The sequence below is a fragment of the Podarcis muralis genome, chromosome 5, assembly GCF_964188315.1.
Source record: "Podarcis muralis chromosome 5, rPodMur119.hap1.1, whole genome shotgun sequence".
Lineage (NCBI taxonomy): Eukaryota > Metazoa > Chordata > Lepidosauria > Squamata > Lacertidae > Podarcis > Podarcis muralis.
Window position 1 is genome coordinate 18,667,183 of NC_135659.1, and position 23,505 is coordinate 18,690,687.

The 23,505-nt window shown below is 40.5% G+C and overlaps 2 protein-coding genes across 4 annotated transcripts in view; one reads left to right on the forward strand and one right to left on the reverse strand.

Moving 5' to 3' along the window:
• CDC73 (cell division cycle 73) overlaps nucleotides 1–23,505 on the forward strand; it is a 109,666-nt gene that overhangs the window by 61,508 nt on the left and 24,653 nt on the right. The window lies entirely within an intron of this gene.
• Nucleotides 5,207–22,588, reverse strand: B3GALT2 (beta-1,3-galactosyltransferase 2). 3 transcript variants are annotated; one of them, XM_028732530.2, is made up of 4 exons: nucleotides 22,430–22,588; nucleotides 11,497–12,260; nucleotides 7,164–7,234; nucleotides 5,207–6,955 (listed from the first exon to the last, which is right to left on the reverse strand). In XM_028732530.2, exon 4 carries the CDS (start codon nucleotides 6,832–6,834, stop codon nucleotides 5,566–5,568), a length of 1,269 nt encoding a protein of 422 aa, XP_028588363.1. In that variant the 5' UTR covers nucleotides 6,835–6,955; nucleotides 7,164–7,234; nucleotides 11,497–12,260; nucleotides 22,430–22,588; the 3' UTR covers nucleotides 5,207–5,565. The 3 variants fall into 3 exon arrangements, with proteins under 3 accessions (XP_028588363.1, XP_028588362.1, XP_077784465.1); XM_028732529.2 differs by lacking the exon at nucleotides 7,164–7,234; XM_077928339.1 differs by lacking the exons at nucleotides 7,164–7,234; nucleotides 11,497–12,260.

The window sequence follows — 23,505 nt, forward strand, 5'->3', positions numbered from 1 at the left end:
AGCAAGTGTGAATCATATGCCATATTTTTCCGTCTATAAGACGCCCCCATGTATAAGACACCCCCTATTTTGGGGGACTCAGATTTAAGAAAATGGGAGGAGATGTATCCGTGTATAAGATGCCCCCTAATTTTTGGCATTATTTTTTAGGGAAGAAACCTAGTCTTATACATGGAAAAATACGGTACTTAAGTATGACCGTTACTCTTAAGGTTACTGTTGTTGCACATCATAGTCAGTTGTTCGTTGCAATGCATAACTCGCAAAACAATCTGTAGAAAGTTAAAAACCAGTATTAAAATTGGGAAATTTAAGGTTTATAATGCAAGCCTTTTTGTTGAAAGGAGAAGAACTTTGTAGATGCTGAAATAATAAACTTTAATGTAAAACATTGTGGAAAACTTCAAAAATGTACTTTTCTTATTTCAAATGGCATATGGCATATACTAACCCAGTTTTTTATATTAAAAAAACCAGGCCTCCTCAAACATAGTCATGAGTGTTCCTTCCAGTGAACATGCCAGATGGGATTGTGTAACCTCTTGAAGGGTTCCAGATTCTGGTTGACTGTAAGCATGTTCCAAACAAACGCCAAGTTCATTTCTCATAGATAGAATAGCCAGTTGTCATATGTCATGGATGCTGTGCCTAATAAGGGCAACTGAATTATCTTGAAATGGTGTCCAGCAGCAAGGCAGAATAGAAGTTCAGATCGTTTGGCTTAGTGTATAGACATTGTAAATAAAATACAGCCTGAATAGAGTGCATTGGAAGAATCCATGCTTAAAATGGTGACATGAATGAGTGAAAAGTCCATTCACTGAACTGATTCACACAACAATGTGTTCTTTTATTGTTTTTTTAAAAGAGGTTTCCCCCTCCAGTTTACAAACAAGTTGAAAATACAACAGTGGGTGTCTTTAAAAGGGGGTTACACAAATTCATGGAGGGTAAGGCTATTCAGTGGCTATTAACCATGATTGTTGTGTACTGCCCTCCAGTATCGGCCTTCCTATGCCTCTGAATACCAGTTACAGCACAAGTGAGTAGAGTGCTCCTCTCCTGCTTTTAAGCTTCCCTAGGCATCTGATTGGCCACTGTGAGAACAGGATGCTAGACTAGATGAGCCTTTGGCCTGATCCAGCGTATCTCTTGCTTTTTGGACAGCAAAATCTGGAGAACAAAGGAAGGTGGAAGAAAAAGGCAAAGTAGAAACTGTGTGTTTCTGAGCGCATGCGTAGAGAGAGAACTGAAGTTTGATGCCTCACCCAAAAATACAGGAATGGCATACCAATTTCTTTGGGGTGGGGAGAAAAGATGACCAGATGACCTCATACTTGCCTATGTGCTGCTTTTTCCACTAGGCCTGCTGTTCATAAAAGAGAATAAATAATAGTAGCTGTTCAATCCATTGATGTATTGTCAGGGATGCACAGGTTTCGTTAATTTTGAAACTGCAATTGCACCGCAAATTTAAGTTCATGTTTTAAAGAACATGCTCCTAGCTGTTAAAAATATGGCATGTGAAGGCAACATCTGTGTAAAGGCATTGGCTTGGATTCAGATTAAGTTAATGGAGTCTAGTTCCTGATGAAATAAAGATGGAAATTCAGTGGCACCTAAATGCAACTTAGACTGAGTCTAACCCATTGAAAACAGAAGAGGAAATTTCCAGTAACTGAGAAGAATGATTTTATACTTTTTCTTTATGTTTGTAAATATCCCAAAGGTCTTAGCCCTTCTCCATTTCCTCTTAAATTTTCCCATTGCATCGTTTCACAATATTGCAACTTAGTTGTGACTTAGTCGTGATTGTTTTGTTGAAAGAACTCTCTTGGGTTTAATCAGCTTTGATTGTTGCAACAAGTATATTCATTTGGTTTTTCACTATGTTTTATTAAGTACACTATTTTCATTTTGTATAATTAGTTTTGCTTTCAGAAAATAGTAAAATGAAGCTTTGCTCACTGCGGAAATCGGTTTGTCGCAATTTGATCGCAATGGCCAACAGATGTAGGCTACCATTTTAAACAAAAACTGTCCACATGCTGTTTTGCCCCCTTCTGTCTTCTAGCACATAGGTTCTCTTGTCTGAGAAACTTAAGCCGTATCACACTTGTACACATTAAATAATACCTTAAATTATTCCAGCCTATAGGATCTACTTTAGGTTTTAACTAGAACTCTGAGTTTCAACAACTGAAGCCAAGGTGTAGGCAGACATAGAATTGTAGAGTTGGAAGGGACCACGAGAATCATCTAGTCCAACCTCTGCTAAGAATTAAGGACCAGAACACCTTTGAGCACATGCCCAGCCCAAACCTAAATGATCTGTACCAGAATTGAGCCCTCCAGTTCCTTCCATCCACTCCTGGTTTCTCTTTCCACAACAACCACCACCTCACCAGTGTTCTTTTTTAAGCTGTTTAGGAGGAGAGGGAAGCTTTTAAATCCTTACTATTGTCAGGCAGTTGAAACTTGGAAACCCTTGCTGATCTCCTGCAGATCACCTAGAAATCTGCCTTCTGCTCACCTTCCGTGGATTGTGAAGAAGGTGAATTTGGACTGGGTGTTGTTGTGGAGGGGAGGAGTGTCAGTGAAGAAATCAATTGTAGTACCAAACTTTGCTCCCCTCAAAATCCGGATCTACATTGGTATAGTGACTATCAATGCCTCCATTTTCAGATTTTGTTTTCAAAATCTCTGCAGCTCATTTTTCTTATAGCGAGCTCATCATTCAGCCGTCACAAGTGTTCAGTAAGAACCAATGAAGCAATTTTCTCTCAGGCCGGGCACAGAATCGTGATTTTTAATTTGTATGTGCCAGGTAATAAGAATTATACAGCCATATGTAGCTAGATTGATTGTGGGCAGAGAGACACTATTGAACCATATGAGAGCCCCCTGAGAAAAGCAATGGGCATATTTTAATTAATCAGAAGAGCTATGATACAATAAGTGCAACTTTTCCCATCCTTTCTGCCCTCTTTTGTCCTGTTGTGACAGCAGTCTTCTAGGAGGGTTGCATCCAGACTTCCTCTGAGTGGAGTTTCACACCTCAGACACCTCCACTGGATTTCCCCTTCCTTTGGGAATCCCCTGTACTGCCTCTAAATCTCCAGAAAGTTAGGAAACACTTCGGAACACTGTTGGAGATGACATGAGGCTATAGAGAATAAAGGAAAATCACTTCCTGTTCCTCCAGCAGAAGTCTCCACTTCATTGGAGCCCCTTCTGTGACTGGAAGGAACACCTGGTTTCTGTGGGCAGAACCATAAAGGTACCCCTGCCCGTACGGGCCAGTCGTGTCCGACTCTAGGATTGTGCGCTCATCTCACTTAAGAGGCTGGGAGCCAGCTCTGTCCAAAGACACTTCCGGGTCACGTAGCCAGCGTGACGAAGCTGCTCTGGCGAGCCAGCACCAGCGCAGCACACGGAAACGCCGTTTACCTTCCCACTATAAAGCGGTACCTATTTATCTACTTGAACTTAGGAGTGCTTTCGAACTGCTAGGTGGGCAGGAGCTGGGACCGAAAGACGGGAGCTCACCCCACTGCGGGGATTCGAACCGCCGACCATACGATCAGCAAGTCCTAGGCGCTGAGGTTTTACCCACAGCGCCACCTGCGTCCCTGGGCAGAACCATATTTAGAGCCTATTTTATAGTGGGGAAGAGGAAGATCTAGAAAACTGTAAATGCATGTACAGTGTAGTCCAATCCTAGCATTCTACAAACTAGCTGAGCCTTTCTACCTACAGTCTAGCAAGGACACATAACTCAGATTGGATAATAACACAATATGCAGTATGTGTACACACTACCATTTTATGTACGTACATTGCTGGGTCAGAACTAAGACTTAGAATTATATATAAGGCTAGGTAACAGCTTGTATTCAAGCCTTATCCTAGACTGAAAGTTTATGGCTTTTATCTTAACTCCCACAATGAACGGCTTTGTGCCTTTGAGAGTTATTCATATTAACCTAGGACTGTGGTAGATGATGTTGATTTTATTTTAAAATGGCTTGTATTTTGTCCTCATACTGTAGCATGTGTAATTAATTACAGCGCAGTGTAAAGAATTTGGGGGATATTTGCAATGAGTCTGGGGGACGACAGCCAAATATGGCACCAAATACCATATTTGTAGAATTCATTGGAATGTCAAAGTTGGCTTGGGAATGGTAGTTTTTTTAAAAAATAGGAATACTTGGTTAATCATGAAGTCTGTAAAAATCATAGTGTCTTCAAATGTAGCTGAGGCATTGAGTGTTGACTTCAGGCAAGCCTCAGGGTAATACTGTTGTGCTCAGAAGTCTCCCTGCCCTCCAGATACTGTGTAAGGGGTCATGTTGGATATTCCCCGAATTCATGTCTTGGACACGTGTTTCTCATGTCTGGAAACAGAAGCACAGTAGTAGGAACACTAATGGCTGTTTCCATGCTATAGGTTCCAGTTGGATCATCAGCATAGACCCTTTTGGCTGATACTAACAATATGAGTTTACATAACGGAGTCTCCTACACAATTTTAACTAGCAGGGCTAATCACTGGCGATTGAGCCTTGTTTTCACTGAAAATGGCATAGAAGAATGGCATCATACAAGAGACATGTCAGGCCCCAACATTTTTAACCTTATGCCAATAGTTGTGTATTTTGCATATTAAATCTGTATATATAGTCCTTAAGCTCAAGACATTTTCCTCTTCTTGTCTGTACAAATTGGCCATCCTTGTTTTGTCAGTTCATTAAAACATTAGACAAAAATTAGGTATGAAGTGCCAAGATGACACAAGATGTTGCCACATGACAAAGTACCAGTGTTTTCTTAGTAGTGACAGGTTTTTGTCTCAAATGTAATTCTGTCCTAAAATATTTGAGCCAAGTTTTGACCAAGTTATGAAATTTTGCATCCCACTTTGCCAGCTTTCTTATAGCAAGACTATTACCGGTAATTTATATGAAACACAGAGACTCTTTAAAACTGGTGTTAGCATTACTGATCCCAGAAAATTACACATGAAAAATCTGTGTACTCTGTTAAATGACTCTTAGGCTAGTGGAAGGAATTTCATTTCATTGATACATTATTTCTTCAAATTGCCATGTATATTTTTCATTACAATTCTGAATACCAAAATGAGAAGTCATTAACGGCAAAAATTGGGAGCAAATCCCTCTTAAAAAAGAAAAATAGTGTGTAATATTTGCGCAGTTAATTTTATTGGCACATAAAATAGCAATTGTACCACCAAACTGTGCATGCTTATTATTGCACATTAACACAAATATCTTGAGACCATCTTTCTCTAATCTCCCAGATTTTGAAAACTTCTTGATTAATACTTCCATCATAATATTATTTCCAAGAGTTAGATTTTTTTCCTTTTAAATTAAAAAAATAATTTTCAAACATCATTAAGTGCTTGGTCTTAAATATTGTCCTTCTCAAGCACATTTTTTTCTACTATACATGCTTTCAGCCTTTTCCCTTTTCTCTTTATTTTTTTATATTTTTTTACAAATTGCACATGGAATATTTTTAGGAGGAGGGTGCGTTCTAATGAAGTTTACGATGCCGATACTTGCCCGCTTTTTCTTTTGCTGAGTTGGCACAGGCATTGTGCTTATTCTGTTGTAAATGATTCCAGTATTTGATCAGTTCACTAGGCTGGAACTGATGGGAGGTAATTAGGTGACTGTATTTACAGCTGGAATAAGAAACCCGCCAGTGATTGAAGACAAACTCGTTGGGTGGGGGCATGGGGTCAATTCGCAGCTTGGCAAGGCAGATGCCCACATATACATCCTCTAAGTGCAAACGTCTGATACTCAGTGAGACCTTAAATATTTTTTCCGCTAAATCTCCAGAAAACACATAGCCAGTCCCAGAGCAGAATACAGGGTACCGTTCACTCGGATATAGATCAGGCGGCATATACCACTTGCTATCCTTGTTCCGATTGGGTGCATACCCCCTCATTAGATAGCCCGTAAAGTATTTGTGCCGGAGAGGAAATTCTGGCTTCAGAAGCTTATGTATTAAATACTCTGTATTGACAAACATGTCACTGTCTGTTTTCATAACGTAGGGGACATTGGGGCAGTAGGTTGCCACCCAGTTCATCCCCATCAGTGTTTTGATGGTTAAGTTGTAGTAAGTATCTAAGTATTCTTGTTGGATAATATCGTGGTATTGCCTGCTTTCCTCCAGGATGGCTCTCTGAAGGTATCCATTCAGCTTAACACTTAAACCCAGCAAAAAAATCCGAACAATTTGGATCCCAGGCGCCAAGCTCTCATTTCCCCAGGTTTGTCTTATAGCTTGTCGAGCTTCCACCTGCCCTGGTTCTGCAGCTATGAGCAGTATTAGAAAGGGGCTTTTCTCCTGGCATTTCCCAGGCTCGTTGATAATATACTTAAAGTGATATGACGTCGGATGTCCAGTGCCTCGCACGTTGTAAATGCTCCCATTGGCACTCAGTGTGTTCTCTAAACCAGTAACTCCTTGAGGCGACAGCTCCGTATTGTTGGAATTAGCCATCGCCTGCGGCCTGAGGGTCTGAGGAACTGCATCCTTCCAAATGGTCCTCAAAGAGCTGTGGTTTGTTTCGCCTCTCATCGATCTAAATCCCCGTGTAGTGTAAGCCACAGGGTTTTCTTTGAATCCACCTCGGCCAGGCAGCCAGTCATGGTGATTAAAAAACAGGAAAATAGCAAAAAGGAACACGAGGGAGAGTAAGCCAATGAAATGGGTGCGAAACAGAGACCGCTTGGTATTCCAGGTCATCTTGGCAAAGCAGCAATGCCTCCTTCTCCACTGAAGCATGTTGTAAGTATCCAGAAATGGGATGTGAGAATGATTGAAGGAAATGCTTTGTTTTCGGATCCACTGCTATTTCTTGGTGTTCATCTTCCGTTGTGGAAAGCTTGTTAGCGAATCACCAACTCTGCAAAAGTGAAAGAAGGTTAGCAGACAAGCTTTCAAAGTTTGCCCTTCCCATTGTCAGAAAAACTGCTAAACAAGAGGCAAATCTGAATATTCGTAATCGCCATAAGACTTTTAATGTTCTTGGGGCTTCACAAGTCATAGCATCCAAGTTGTCTTGATTACTTACTCCTGTTTAATAGGAGGGCAAGTTTTAGGAAGAGACTTACCCCAAATCACATGATTGCACCTTCGAATCCATATCCCAACATCTTACCCAGTTTGCCATTCTGATGCTTGTCTACATATGAAAAAAAGTGTTGCAAGGGTAAGGAGCAAGCCCTCAGTGTGAAGTGATTTTCTATTCCTCTGGTTTCCAAACTTTATTTCTTTGTGAAATCACTCCAATGAATGCTATTAAACACATGTGTGTATATGCTATTGTTTATGTATATATAAAGTACTTAAAAGAATCGGGGGGTGTCCTATTGTTAAAAAAACAAGTTCTTTTACTGGGCATTTTTTATTTTAAAAGCAAGCCCTGAGTTGGTCAGGAAGATGAGCGACTCAGATTGGACCAGCGTACATCAAACGCAAAACCACTGTGAGATTCCAAGGGAAGGGTCAAGTGTAAAGGTCTCGATACCAGATGGAAGGTTTATTGCTAGCAATTAAAACTGATTTGGTATGCGGTTGGTAGTATGGCTCGCAGTTGGAGGTCCTTTATGCAAAATGATTGTGGACTGGTCGTGGGACAGACAGTGCAAGGTTGATTGTAGCAGCGTTCCGTTAGTTACAGAACATTACTTGGCTTGTTTCCATTGGTCCCTGCTGTGTTCAGAAAGTCAGTGTGCCAATGCACCTGACAAAATTAATTTTCAGGGTCCAGTTACCTCACTGCTGCATCCTTCAGCATCAACCAACGCCAAACACTCTGATTCACCTTTACTCCTCTTTTAGCCTTTCCCATTTTCTTTACCTGATTAGTTGTGGTCAAGAAGTTGTGTTCTTAAAGGGACCATTTAGTTACTTATAGCTGTTCCAGTTCATTTAAGATATTGGGTATGTGTGTGCATATAAAACCAACTAACCTCTCTCTAACCCCACTGAAAGAAAGAAAAAGAAAAGAATAGAATAGTTACTTAGTATGAAATCAATAAACTCTGTTAAGGTAATATCTTTCCCCCCCCCAAGATCCTTTCATTCATGAGCCCAAAACTGTGAAGTCATGTTAGTTTAGAAGATGGTTGGCAGACTTTTTGCATGCTACAGATTATAACCCCAACTTTATAATACATTTCACCCTGCTATTCCCTATTGATATTCAAGAGCAGATTCAACATGGCAGTTTCATGATACTGCATATTAAAACCTGATCACACTATCCTACAAATGAGCCTCTCATTTCATGGTATGAATTAATTTGTGGGTTTTCCCCCAATTAGTTCTAATTTGTTTCAAAATCTTAGGGTTTTGAACAGTGATAGAAGTCTCATATGAAAAGAACATTTTTATGTAAATATGTAATTTATTTAATTTCTTTGCTATCTCTCAGCCAGTTTTTGGATTAATTTATTTTCAAAATTTAGTGATGTGATGCATGTGTAAATACATCTTTAGGGTAAATCTTTCAATTTTGAAAAAAAAAATGACATTGAAATAGATAATGACATTAAATTATAAAGGAGGGTGACTGGCACAAGCATGTATTTAAATGTACAATTGCATAAAAGTAAAACAGATATAGCATAATTTTAAATAAAAGAGGGAATTAGTGCCTCTAATTTCCAGTCAGCCAAATTAAGAAGCTCTCAGTACAGCATGGAATGCATTGCAAATATTTGAATGTCTTGATGGACGGACTAGTTGTCTTTCTGAACAAAACTCATCTTATTAGCCACCACTAGGAGGAGCAATTGGGGGGTTTAGCCTTGAATTGTAGCAGTGCATCGATCTAAAACTTGCATAGTTTCTGAGCTGCATGTTAAGGTCCTCCAAGCCATTTTCCTTGGAGCAAAAACTATGTTATGAATGACTATTAAAAAGGATTCTCTGGGCATATAAAGGACAAAATGTAGCTTTAAAACTGAGGCTCTGGGTAAGACTGGATAAAATACATTTGTAACAATGCACTTATAATTATGAATAGCAGATCTCAGTACAACCATGCAAATACTACATTTCGATAGATTTTAAACAAATTGAATGAATAGCCGTATGTGAATCCTTGCTGGATCAAATAATGGATTAACCACTTCAGCCACAATTGTTGACTGGTTCAGTTTTACTGAGCAATAGGGAAATGGAAATAAGAAGTGTGTTGGACACATGAGAGAGCTGTCCTTAGCAATTCTTAATAGAGCATATTGTGTCCTTAAGGATTCTGTTTGGTGAAGCTTTTCTATATTTAGGATGTGTTTCACTGCTTGAACAGCCACAGCTTTTATTAGGAATGCACTTTAAAAAAGAGAGTTAATATTCTGTTGTTGGCAGTCACCATTTTTCTAAGCATGTCAGCTTGTTATAGTCTGATGACTTTATTAAATGTTTAAACAATTCTGGTAGTGTAATTCTAAGTCAAATTACATAAAGCATTTAGAATTATCCAAGCAGAACTTTATTTCTGTTAGTAAAAAGGAATGTTCTAATATAATTTAGTTATTTTAACTTGATTATGTTATGCTATTATTTAATAACTTGCAATGGTGCGCAGTCTCCCGTAATACGTTATACTTTCACCAGGATGTTGGAATGTTACACTAAATCATATAGGTCATATATACGTATAGATTAAAATTTTGGGTTCTTAGCAAAATACAAAATGGGGACCAAAGGACTGTATGTACCATATCACGCAGTCACTGTTTTCAGAGCCCCTGGTGTCCCCTAATATCTACTTCTGAGGGTCAGGAGAAATGAGGTGGGGGATGAAAGCTGTGGAAGTGTAGTATAAGCTCCCCCCTCAGGCACACGTGCAGAAATGCACACACATGCACACGCCTTCCACTCACAAATGGGTCTCTTGGGATTCTAGCCTATATTTAGAAGAGTAAAACTTGTATATTGGATTCCTCATTGAGTTTCAGTTCCTCATGCTCACAGTGAATTGCTAACATATTGGCTTGTATGTTCTAGATGGTCATATATTCTTTAGTTTTGGGGAGTCTACTCTTAGTTGGAAGGAACAAATAAGAAGGGGAGCTTTAGATCTGGTGGGCTGTGCAGAGCAAGTGAGTATAACTGTATTATCCAGGGCCTGATAACAGTCTTGACATATCTGCATTAATACTTTTACAGAAAGGGGGGGGGAGAGAGAGAGAGAATGGTCAGTAGTAATTTTAAAATCCTAACCAGCTCTAGTGAAAACCCATGGCATGCACACTCCTAAGTTTTTGAGTGAGCTTTGTTTAGAATTGTATGATTGTTGTATAATTATATTTTCTATAATGTTTCAACAAAGCTATCAGCATTCTATTTTTCATATTGCTATAAAATTCACATCTGATTGTGTCACATTTTCTTTTCAAAGCAGTCTTTTTAAATCAGGCTTTCTCCATACTTATGCTAGCTTTATTGCATGTTAGTTTTGCCTGGGGCAAAGAAAGAACCATTATGTTTAACACTTAAAATATTTAGTATCGTTTGTTGGGTAGATTTTGGAAGGGAAGCACTCAGGCACTAAAGGACCATTAGGCAGTTGTAGATGCAGGTCTTAATTTTTTACTGCAGATAAGTAACTTGAGATTCCTGTCAGTCCTTTCTCAGTAAGCATTCCAAACAAAACTACCAATCTTGGAAATGATGGGATTTTGGTTGTGCTTGCTGCTTTGTAACCGTTAAACAACCCAAATGTCACATGCTGCAAAGAACTTGGGCATATACCCCATTTTGAAGGAAACGGGCTACTATATTGTGGTTTCCTTGTGAGATTCTGTTGGATGTCTGCATTACTTATGGCATCCAAATGATTGTGATGCTTTTGCCAGAAGCTCAAATCACTGCCTTTCTTTGGGGGGGGGGGTGACTGATAATAATAATCAAATAGCACTCTTCTTGCATGTTAGGGGCTGAGGGAGTATTGAGCTGGTAGTTGGACTGCCTCGTCTGTTTTGATGCTTCTCAGTGTATGTCACATCATAGCTATTTCACTGGTGATCTTAGATTACAGTAGGTAAGGATTAAATCTGACCTATTTTGATTATCTGATCATTTTGTAAAACCAGGGGATGTAAAGTTAAATTTCTCAAACCTAGACAATCGCTACAGAGAACTACATTATCCCTCTTAATCCCTCTCCTTCTCCCCCTCCTTTCCCAACCCTCCCCAGCCTTCACATTTGAGTATAAGTGACAGATTTATTAACAGATAAGTGTAAAGACAATGACACCCTTCTAAGCTGAATGCAAGAATAGCTCTTCCTAGATTTTTTTGATTTTTTTCAAAACCCAACATCCATGGAAGCATCAGCCTCGGCTTCCGTAAATTTGGGGCGGTGGGAGTCGGCACTTGGTATGCCACTAACAGCACATGCATTTGAATGAAATATACAATGATCTGACATACCTTCCTTTGTCAAGCCATTTGTGGTGAGAGGATTATGCCCACTGCAAGTAGTTTTGGCACGCCATCCCTTCAGCCAAAAAGATGCTATCGGCCATGCGCACATCTCTCCTCCAGCAGCCTGCTGCCTGCGACTGCTTTTCACGGTATCCAGTGTGTCCATCTGTATGCTTCCTGCTCCGCTACCTTCCCTGCTCACCAGCGTGTTTGCCTTGATTTTTCTCCGGTCATCTTTCAAGAGACAGAAGCAGCATTTCTTGCCTCCATTCCGACTGGTATTGTCTGCTTCTGACAATGGAAGCATTGACGCTTTTACAGTTGGTGTTTCCCTTGCTGGACAATGCAGTGCTCTGTTTTCTCTTCAGTATCCATATTTCTAGTGGCGATGCCAGGCAGAACAGCATGAGCTAGAAGCTGGAACTGTTGGCTTGCATTTGATAACGGGATTTACCCCTCTTCCTTCATTGTTGCTAGGCAGTAACCGAAAGGGATGACTTGAAGCGAGGGGTGGGGGGAAAAGCTTTTAGCTTAAGGTTTTGTTCAGCAAAATCCAATCCATAGTTCTTCAGCTGCTGCACAGGCAAGCAGCAGTTTAAATGTGGGCTTTGACAGATGCTGTCTTCTGACAGAGCAGAATTTCACGTCATTGCTTGGCTGGGTCCCACGTGATGGTTTGCATTCATTTGGACTAAATCCGAAGGCAGGCAGAGAGCTTAGTGCTTTTGCTTCTGTTCGATAAAGGATACACATCTAGTGCCAGTGCAGCACTGGATGAATAAAATGAAAGGTGGTGGTCATGATGGTGATGCACATTCATTGATGTGTGTATTTGCCCCCCCCCCCCCCAATTACCCTCCTTTATCTTTTGTACTATATCTTAGCACTCTCTAAACGTTTCTTAATGTTGGGTGTTAGCTTATCTTAATTCAAGCACATCGCTGCACTGCCTAAGAACTACAAGCTGTTTAATATAGTGTAGCATTCCTCAGCTGCTGTTGTTTTTTAGTGAATAGTATTCCACAACTTAAAATAGTAATAAAAGCCTCTACTTTCTCTGACCCCTTCAGGGGAACTTTGTGATGATGGATTAGTTAGCAGCCTTTTTAATCTGTTTGTTACTCCATCACATTGTAATTTTATCAGGCATAGAATCATTGATTCAGCACTGCAGAATCAGGGAAGGAGAACCATCAGATTTTCCATTCTTGTCTCTCCTAATACACACCACTCTACTTGGGTGCTCTTTGTGCAGGTTGCCTTGTCCAGATCTCTGTTCAGCAACCTCTTTTCTTTTATGCCAAAGCTTGTAAATTCCATATCAAACGTATGTACAGTGCATCATATATGGGGTTAAGAAGCTGAAGACAGAATATGTAGTTGCTAGAGAACTGTATGCCTCAGATGTGCTTCAGACTTTGCTTAAATTGCTTTACAAAATTGGTTTACCTAAGAAATAGTAGCAAAACTTGGAATTTTTTGTTAGCTGGCTTTTACTTTTTAAAAAGAAGTTACTTGTTGCGAAGGACCACTAAAATGGGAAAGTACTATAGGAGTAAAATATATCTGTAAAAGCTGATTCCCCAAGATCAAAGAAAGTTGACAAGAAGCTATGAAAGTCATCTCTGGGGAATGAATTCTAATCATCTGGTATTGACGAAGAAACTTTAGGAGCATATTCTCTCTCTCTCTCTCTCTCTCTCTCTCTCTCTCTCACACACACACACACACACACACACACACACACACACACTAAAGCAAGTCTTTCTCTTTGATGGACTTGATGATTGATTTATATCTATTTATTTATTTATTGAATTTCTATACAGCCCTTCATCCGAGGATCATAAGGGGGGTTCACAATATAAAAACTCAAAAAATGCACAACATATTAACAACCAAAAACACCCCCCCTCCATTTAAAAGGCCATAGATGGTTTAATTACCCGAAGACCAGGCTTGGAAACCATGCCTTGTGAGGAACTGTTGAAGGAGCTGGGTATGTTTAACCTGGGAAAGAGGAGACTGAGAGGAGATTTGATAGCCATCTTCAAATATCTCAAGGGCTGTCGCAAAGAGGGAAAAATCTTGTTTTCTCCTGCCCTGGAGGGTAGGACTCAAACCAATGGCTTCAAGTTAAAAGAAAGGAGATTCTGACTAAACATCAGGAAAAGCGTTCTGACAGTAAGAGCTGTTCAACAGTGGAATGGTCTCCCTCGGGATGTTGTTAAATCTCCTTCCTTGGAAGTTTTTAAGCAGAGGTTGGATGGCTGTCTGTCATGGATGCTTTAGTTGAGATTCCTGCAATACAGGAGGTTGGGCTATATGATCCTTGGGGTCCCTTCCAATTCTACAATTCTGAGATTTCTGTCTATAGTGTATTATCTTCAATTCCCCCCCCCCCCCATGAACCACAGGGGCCAGATATCTGTGGCTGCTGTTTCCTTTTTGTTTTTATAATGAAAGCTTTCTGAATTCCCATCTAGCTCATCACAGATGTAGAGATAGCCCATGGTTAATTGGAACTAGAAGTGACGATGTGAATTCCTGAATATAGGAATTGGGGGTCTGCTGCCCACCCCTTTCCTGTGTTATAGGTGGGACAGGTGCCGTGAATGAATATAAATGAAGATGCTTACTTTGCCACTGCCTTTCCACTTCTCTTTGTAAAACTGGCATTCATGTACCTTTTCTTCAACAGAAAACCTCCTCGATGTTTTTATAAATAAATAAAAAGGGGGAAATTAACTCTGCCTTTATCTTTCCAGTCAACGCAAGGAAGCTATTGTCTTGTTCATTAAAGTTTTCATTGTGTTGGGGTCATTGAGACTCTAATGCTTTGGATGTATAGTGTTTCATTTTCCCTTCATTCAGTGTACTTGGGCTCTGATTGACCCCAATAAACTTTAAATGTAGAAGAATACTGACTGAAGTAACAGAGTTGAAGCGGAGAGTTTTTCATGGTTTCCATACCCTTTGATTTCAGTTGTGACCCCAATGTATGAGAGGGTTTAATTTGCAATAAATCTGTTCCTTTGAAGGGAGCTGCTTTTTTAAAGAATGGTTTTGTTGTCCAACACAATATGTATGTGCATGTTTCAGGAATAGAATATTCTTTTGCCTCAAATAATTGAGCTCACTAAGGTGAGTGTTGGTAGCAGAACAGTGATATAACCTTCAGGCAATATCTAAATAAGAATCAATGTTTAACAAAGCTGTGTATTTTGATTATAATCTGCTGGTACGCTTTTTGTTAATACTGAGAAATGCACAGCTCTCTCAAGCACACCAGCAGATTATCAGAAAAGCAAGAGAGATAGATAGAATAGTTTGCTTTCCTATTTTAAAAAAGAAAATGGGCTGTTAGTATTGTTTTCTTTAGCTTGCATGAATTTAGACAGTCCACTGAAAATGTAACGTTGTCCTAAATTTTCAGGAATGACATTTGCAATGCTTATTTTTACTAAATGGCCCATTTGCATTGAGATGTTCCTAGAGATTATATCCTGGGGATAGTTTAGGGCATGGTCAGATGATCGCTTGTTGTTAATAACTATTGCGGAGTGCAACTGTTCTATTTTAGGAATATTCAAATGCCCTTAATTGATAGTCAAAGTATACACTGCCTCAAATCCCACAGTAGTTCTGCGGCTTCTTGAAGTCATAATTTGTGTGAAAGTGACCACAGTCTACTTTCGCATATAGCATTTTTATTGCGAGTTGCAGCTGTGTGTTGGAAATTATTGGTGGTATCAAATTTTGCACAAGTGGAAGGCAAGCTTACAAAGAGGCTCTTTTCCTTTCCCTCATCCCCCTTGCAACCCTGCGTACCCTCCAAAAAAAGCCTCTGCATAGTGTGTGTCCTACTAAACATTCTGGGTTGTATAGTATGGTTCTGCAATGGCAGAAGAAACCAAACAGAAAACACTTGTGCTCTGCTGGCATAAGATTCCCTCCCAATCAAGCCGTGTATAAATGTTATGAAATAATTTAATATTTCCCCCCACAAATTGCATCCTAATTGTATTTGAACCAAACAAATCACAAAAGAGTAAGCCAAATTTTTGCTTCTCGGCAAGCAGGGCCGGCCCTATGTTAGGCAGAGTGAGGCAGCCGCCTTAGGCGGCAGATACTCTATCTGTTGCTCCGGAGGCTCCAGTTCTGTCCCCTCTGTTGCCCATGACCTCTCCTGGGCTCCTTGATCTCTAGGCTGCTGCCTCAGGTGTGGTGGAGAATGTTATCCAGCCACAAAGGATGAAGTGAGATTCGACCGCCAGTCCAGTCAGCTTCTGTAAATGAATTTGGGAAGGAGTGCCACCTTGTCCTTTGACTCAGGCATCAAAAGGTCTTAGGCCGGGCCTGTTTGAAAGTGTTCTTCATGTAATTTTTACAATTGCATCTCTTTTGTTCTCATTGTCAAGGCAGAGGTGTAGCCTCCTAAACATTTAATATAGTGCAATGTTTGTTGTTGTTGTTTCCTTTTGAAAGCAGAAAGTATTTTTCAGTGATCCATTGGGGCAGCAGCAGGTAGGTCAAACTGATGATATCCTTCTAGCGGAGAGACTTTAATCCAATAAGATTCTCGTTTTTCAAGTGTTGGCTAGAGCTCTTCTTGAGGGAATCCAGTAATGATGACAATGGAACAACAAAAATAATTGTTTTTCCTCATCCAACTTCAGCCCAGTTAGGGTGCGCAGGCTAGCAGAGTAAGCTTGTCCAACACATTTCTTCTAGGGAAACAGCTGTGTGGCTACAGAGCTGCAGTGAGCACCCTAGCCCCTCAAGGAAAGAACGTTATAGTGTGGGACTTGAATGCAAGAGAATGGCTTTAGATTTTAAGGGACAGTTGTGACAAACCAAGGGAGATTATAATTTGGATAGGAAGTATGAGGGACCACTTGCTTGTGCCTCATCCTGCTTAAAGTACCTTGTATTTTACAATCTTTATTTATATAGCACCATTAAACGATTTTGTCGAAGGATGAAAAAATGGTATCATTAGTACAGTGGTACCTCGGGTTACAGGCGCTTCAGATTACAGACTCTGCTAACCCAGAAATAGTGCTTCAGGTTAAGAACTTTGCTTCAGGATAAGAAAAGAAATTGTGCTCCGGCGGCGTGGTGGCAGCTGGACGCCCCATTAGCTAAAGTGGTGTCTCAGGTTAAGAACAGTTTCAGGTTAAGGATGGACCTCCAGAACGAATTAAGTTCTTAACCAGAGGTTATACAACTTGTGACCTTTTTGTTGAGGTTAGCATATCTGTCTGGCAGATCCCTAGTTATTTGAAATCATAAAGAATTTTGTTTCTAAACTACTTCCTCAGCAGCTATTCCAGCTGGTCACCAGAAAGGCAATTACATAACTATAAGAATTGGAGGCAAATTTGCTTATTTTCCTTGTCCCTCTCCATTCCTTTTTCCTTTTGTATTGTGTCTTTCATCTAAATTTTAAGCCTGTGGGTGGAATTGTTTGTTAATAATCTCTGTAGTACTTCCTAAGGGATGATAATAAATTGGGGACCTATTGCTACAAAGTTGCGAGAAGCATATTCTGAAATATTCACCCTTATTATTTTATGCACGCTACTGTGAATATTCTATCTATTTTCAATATTTTCAAGTTCCCCATGACATCCAAACCAGGAAACTGTGGTTTATTTAAACTCGTTAGTGATGGTAGATCAGAATCTGAAACCTCAAAATGTGGTTTGTTCTAACAGCCTATTGAATTTGCATGTCATGGGGAACTATGGTTGGTTTAAAATTGAAGCTGGAGCGTCTTATCTCCTCTTCGTTAAGTGTAGAACAGGAGGGGGAGCATGTCTGAACAGAGTCTTTGTTTCTGTTATTCATAGAACGATAAAATCTGATTAGATTCCTACTTACTCAGTAAGCAAAATGATAGTATCTTGGCCACACAGAGACATTTCAAAACTGATTCTTGTATTCATATTTTAACATTGCCCTTGGTTACTCCGTAACCAAGTCAAAGAATCATTTTCCAAGGCAGAATAGATTTGTATTTTTAAAATTCTGGTCCAGTACCTGTGTTTAAATAGCAAAATACATGCCCGACCCTGTTGAGTGCAAATGGCATGTGTAGAAAGTTAAGTTTCCAGGTTTGTCCACAGAAAACATGAAACAAGCAGTTGAGGAAGGATTGAAATTTTGCCTCTGTCTTTATTGCATTGAAGCCCAGTCATATAAAAGCATGCAAACCATTCACAAGCAATGGTGACCTCTGTCTTTTACAGGCTGGTGTTTTTTGTACAAGTTTAAAAACTCTTTTAACGATAGTCAGCCTTTACTACTGTTTACTTCTCTTATTTTTAGTTCTATTGCTGTGCCAATTTGTCTGAGCTGTAGGTGTGCCATGTGTACATGGTAGTTAATGAGTGCAAGTGAGTGGCATTTGTTTTCTTATCGTAAGGTTTGCCTGAACTGAATGTAAAAACAAATTACCCCTATCCACAATGACAATCTAGGGATGGCCACAAGTGTCACTGTTGCCTTCCTTATTTTCCTTCCCAGCAAGTTGTATCACTTAAACGTATTGTTCACTTTCTCATTTGTTGGTAAACAGTAAACAAAGGCACAGTGGTATTTACTATGAGGATTCACGCTGTGGCGTTGAGCAATAATGGATGAAAGATCAACTGAGCAGTTTGCTTTGAGATTGTCAAGTTTTTATTATTATTATTCTTAGCTGAGCATTTTCTCCTGTTATCAGTATAGTAAATAATTTTCTTGTCTGTTATCAGTATTGTAAGTAAATAAACCGAGTTTCTGTAAATGGGAGGTCAAAGTGAAGTATGCATCAAATAGTTATCTTTCATGATGTTTTTAAGAGTTACTCCATGTAGGTTTGGTTTTTGTGCTGTTACATTATCCTAGCACTGAGCAACTGAGACAATTCAGCATCATTAAGTAATGCCTCCCCAACTCTTCTAGAGAAAGCGAAGGATCCTGTTGGTTTAGGTAGGGGTCAGCAACCTTTTTCAGCCGTGGGCCGGTCCACCATCCCTCAGACCATGTGGGGGGCCGGACTATATTTTGAAAAAAAATATGAACGAATTCCTATGTCCCACAAATACCCCTGAGATGCATTTTAAATAAAAGGACGCATTCTACTCATGTAAAAACACCAGGCAGGCCCCATAAATAACCCAAAGATACGTTTTAAATAAAAGGACACATTCTACTCATGTAAAAACATGCTGATTCCCACACTGTCCGTGGGCCAGATTGAGAAGGCGATTGGGCCGCATCTGGCCCCGGGCCTTAGGTTGCCCACCCCTGGTTTAGGTTCTCTCCACAACAGTTCTCTTTTAGGCCATTGAGTGCTAATTTACATATATGCAGGCTAGTTCCCTTTATGGACTTACTTCAAGGTTCAGCATTACTTGCAAAGCTATTCTGGCTACCTTTTTTTGCCTTGCACCACCAAAATGTGGTGATGATGATTAAACCTTCACTTTCGGGGCACCCCAGAGAGTTTTTGAAACAGTGTAACTCCTCACCCAACACACGACACTTCATGCATCATGTACTTTTTTCTACAATAAAAGGCACAAACGTTCGGGGCTGGTTCGTACCTCCACCCACCCCAGACCCCTCCAGATTTTGGTGGCATTATCCTCTCCTTGTGGCAGGTTCCTCCTGAATCATCAGATGATTTCATGAATTTTGAACTCTAGTCCCATATTTTTATTCTTGTGAAGGTCAAGAAATTGCCCCACGGGTGTATGGAAGGGGCGCTTCCCCTCACACAGCGCAACCTTGTGATTTGTACACTCCTTCCCCACCAAACTAACTCCAGCAGTCCTTGGTGGTGCTTCATGCTTGTCACAAATACTTCTCTCACATTCTGTAAGGAACTGTGACTTTTATGAAGCTTTCATTCGGCACAGCAGGAGAAAGGAGGCTAACCTGCAGCAGCACTGAACATTTCAAAGAGAGAGAAAATTAAACTCTTATTCAGCAGTATAGTGGTTTCTATGCCACACTTGCATGCATTGCTTAATAATATAAGAGGATAGAAAAAATGTTTTTAAAGGGGAGAAAAAAGCACTGACCAGAAACATCAAAGTGGGCTTTGATCTGTGGGGATATTAATTATAGTGACAGCATCATGTATGTGCCAAACTGCATAAAAACCTATAAAGGCAGGATAGTGGTTTCCTTGTATATATTTACACTGGGTTTTTTTACTGGTCATTATGGTTCCTTTTGCTATTGTTCTTCTCTCTATTGTCTAATATTCTCTCTAGATGATTAATACTTAAATCTCCTCAGACGGATTTCTACCTTCCTTTGGCCCTGACTGGTTGCTTTTTCCTGCTACTTCTAATATTTGCATTGGGTTTGTTTAAAATGTACTTGAATGTCATTCAAATGGCAGTTTTCTGTGTGCCCATTATAAAACTAGAAAGTGCCAATGACTGAATAAACTTTTGGTCTTCCCTTTGAGTCTTCTGTATTTGCAGCCAGTGAATGAATCGATCCTTTGTTTCTTTCTGGGTGCCATTAGCCCCAGTTATATTATTTCAACAGTGGTGTGAGGGTTGCATTATTTTGCGCTTCCAAATTGGTGTGCCATCCCTGTTGCATGATCAACTGTAAAACAACAACAGTAACAAAACAAAAAAATGCAACATCACAGAAGAGCAACCAGAGCCTAGGTCCGAAATAAAATTCCTCATATGTCCAATTCAGATTAAGCAGGGTTTTCCCCCCATCTTTAAAAACCATTAGTAGGAGAACAGGAATTCTCTCTAAGCTTGATTACTCCCTTTCTAACCTCCTTAACGTGCACTGATAAAATGGTGTGATAGTGTGTGGGGAGATAGTGATTGAGGGCTGGTTAATATGGCAGTTTTAGTACTCTGGTGATGGACAGGAAGAAAAGAGAAGGAATTGGAGAGGGGCAGGTGGAACTGGCTGGAAGTAAATGGTTTTAAGATATTTTCTTTTAAAGTTATGCCCAAATGAGCCAAGACAGTCATTACACAAGGCCACCTAAGAGTACCCTTCCCTGAGCACATATTGCTGACAGGATGTGCAAAACAGAATGGACAAGGCCAGCTAAAGAGAAGAATTCCTTCTGGTGATGAACAAGCTTTATTCTCTGCCAGAAGAGGTCACAAAAAATCTTACGTTGCTGTGGGTGGGGCCTCCCATGGCGCCATTGACATCCACTGTAGCTTTCCTGTGACAAGAGTAGAGGTTTTGAAGCCTCTGTTGTGTCTCAGTCACAAGTCTGGTATGTCAGTGGCCCAAAGAATTGGCGGAGATGGAAAACACACTGAAAACTGTGATGACAATGGAAGATTGTTCTCTCAGCAGCCCTAATTTATCCTTTGATGTGGTTCACCTGGAGTCACTGGTTATGGCTGGCAACATGGTGGCATGAATACATTTGTGGGTGAAAATCTAGGATGCTGACTCCCAGATGACAAACTAGCTACCTCTGCCTAATCAGACAGTGCTGTTTAGTGCATCCCTTGAGCGAGTTCTCATCAAATAACAGGAGGGAGGAGAAATGTAAATCCCAGCAGCCAGTTCAGATTTTTGCACCTACAGCCAGGGACTGGAGGAGTCGGGTGCAAGTGGAACCATTCCAGAGGATCCATATGAAGCCCCCACTCTGCATTGTTCAGTGCATCTCCCTCCTCCATCTTCTCCAATGGTGTGAAGCATTTCTCTTCTTTGTGCAAATTGGCACCAGACCATGTTCAATGTTTGGATTCAAGTGATGGTGCCCCATGGACTGGGGTTTGTCAGCTCATTTCATTGCCTCACCAAAATTAAAGAAGCCTGTGAAGCATCAGGCAGTTTTAGGAGTCCTTCGACATATATGGAGATCCAAGAGAGAACCTGTCCCGCAGAGGTATTGAGAGGTGCATTGCATTATTTTCTGAGTGCCCCACAGTAATGGGAGCATGAAGGCCATTCTAACTTTGAAATGGCTCAACACATTCCTTCTTGAGCAGCACTTCAAAATGGAGACTCTCATATTCATTGTAGGAGCAATATCAGGCCAGGACTTCTTGAATCCTAATGGATTTGTCGAAAGTTTGCTTTCACATTCCCATCAGGTCCAGCTTGCTTACCACACACTCCTGCTTCCAGTATAAAGTCATCCTGTTTAGGTTGACTTCAGAGTCTCCATAGAGGTCAACCTAGCAGTCCCAGTCACAGCAACATTTGTTGGGATGAACTGGCCACCTGTCTGTTAAGGGAGCCTCGGTGCATACCTTTGCTGAACATTATCTTACTATATAATAGAAGCACCATCACACTTTTCATTGGCTGTTTTCCAAGGTTCTAAAGGCATAAATGGGCTTAGGCTGTTGTGATAGAACAGTGTGATTGGGCATGATTTCTTTCACATGTTCTTACATATTTGTATTCTTCCAGATAGAGGCAGTCAATAATATTCAAAGCAGGTAGTTGAAAGGATTAAATGATTTTAACCTAAACATAAGTTCCCACTCTTAAAAATCCAGTCTCCCAATTTCCCCACTTCCCATCTAGCAACTCTTCACAATTAAGGGCTGCAGTCCTAATTTAATTTTCTCAGGAGTAAGCTCCATTGAACCCCATAGAAAGTCACTTCTGAGTGCCCATGTTTAGGATTGCACTTTAAAATGCCACATGAGAGGTGGCCCACCTGCCACCCTCCCCATGTATGTATGTATGTATGTATGTAAATAATATAAGCTCAGCAGGGGTTCAGGGCAGGCAGCAACCATAAAGAGAGGACCCAGGATGTGCAGTCATATTTTTCCTGCCTTATCCACAGGGATGGGGGGTAGTGTACTGGGGATGGGGGAGCCCAGTCAAAGTGTGAGTATTTTGACCACCACTGAGGCCACCATTCTCCCCTCCCCCTCTGTCCAAACCAATGATTTTTGTTTTAAAGCATGAAAATATTTACCCTGTCAGCTGTGTTTCAGACTACATACCACATTCTCCAATTGTATCTCTCTCTCTCTCTTTCTCAGATGGTGATAGTTCTCAAAATAAAGTAATATGCAAAAATACTGCAGATAGCTCGGACTGCAACCAGTTGGATGCCTGTCTTGTTCTGGGACCTTTCAGCCCAGGAAAAAAAAAAACACTGCTCATGCTCACAGCCTTGTGCATTATGATTGGCCACAAGTCATCCATACCCTCCTCCTCTATAAACATTTTACGGTCTTGGTTTTGTAAAGGGAGGGTGAGGCAAAACGGCTAGTTCTGAGAAGCAAGACACTACATGTGCTGATATATCACATGTTGTGCTTACCTGCTTGCTTTTATTCCCTGATAACAGAGGATACAACCTTGGCCCTTGTACTAATTTGCTATTGGATATGTGTTTAAAAGAGTGGATTGACTGATTTGAGAAGACTGATAGAAACTAGTTGGAGAGCAATGCTTCTGTGTACCTGAAATTAGAAGCATGGAAACAATGTGAAAGACAGAGGGGGCACAGAATTCTTTGAGGGCCCCAAGTGAGATATCTCCACTGCAGGGACCTAAAAGTGTCCCACACTGAGTGAGATTTAAAGTGTCCCTTCCTTTAAATCTCTCTCAGACATTTACTACAGACACACACTGAACATCCCTCCCATTCATATCTTTCCTTTCTTTCTTTCTTTACCTCCTCTGCACCTCTGCAAATACCCCAGCCAGTTACATGCCCTTTAACCCCATAAACGTCCACCTCAGCCTCCTCCAACTCCCTGTCCTCTCTATAGCTTTCTCCTCCCGCCATCACTGGAGGCTGAATACTCTCTCATGCACACCTCCCTTCCTCTTATTCCTCCAAATATCTCATTCTCTCCCAGCCTGTTCTACTTGCCCCTCCCCAATCCCTTTGCTTTCTCTCTGGCCTATTATCAGAGAACTAAAACTGTTGTATTAACCTGTCCTTCTGTGCTTTCCTCCCTATCCGTCCCCCAGTCACACTGTTTTCGCAGAGCAACCTCACACCTCACCTGCCTTTAGAACCTTGGAAAAAACAGCCAA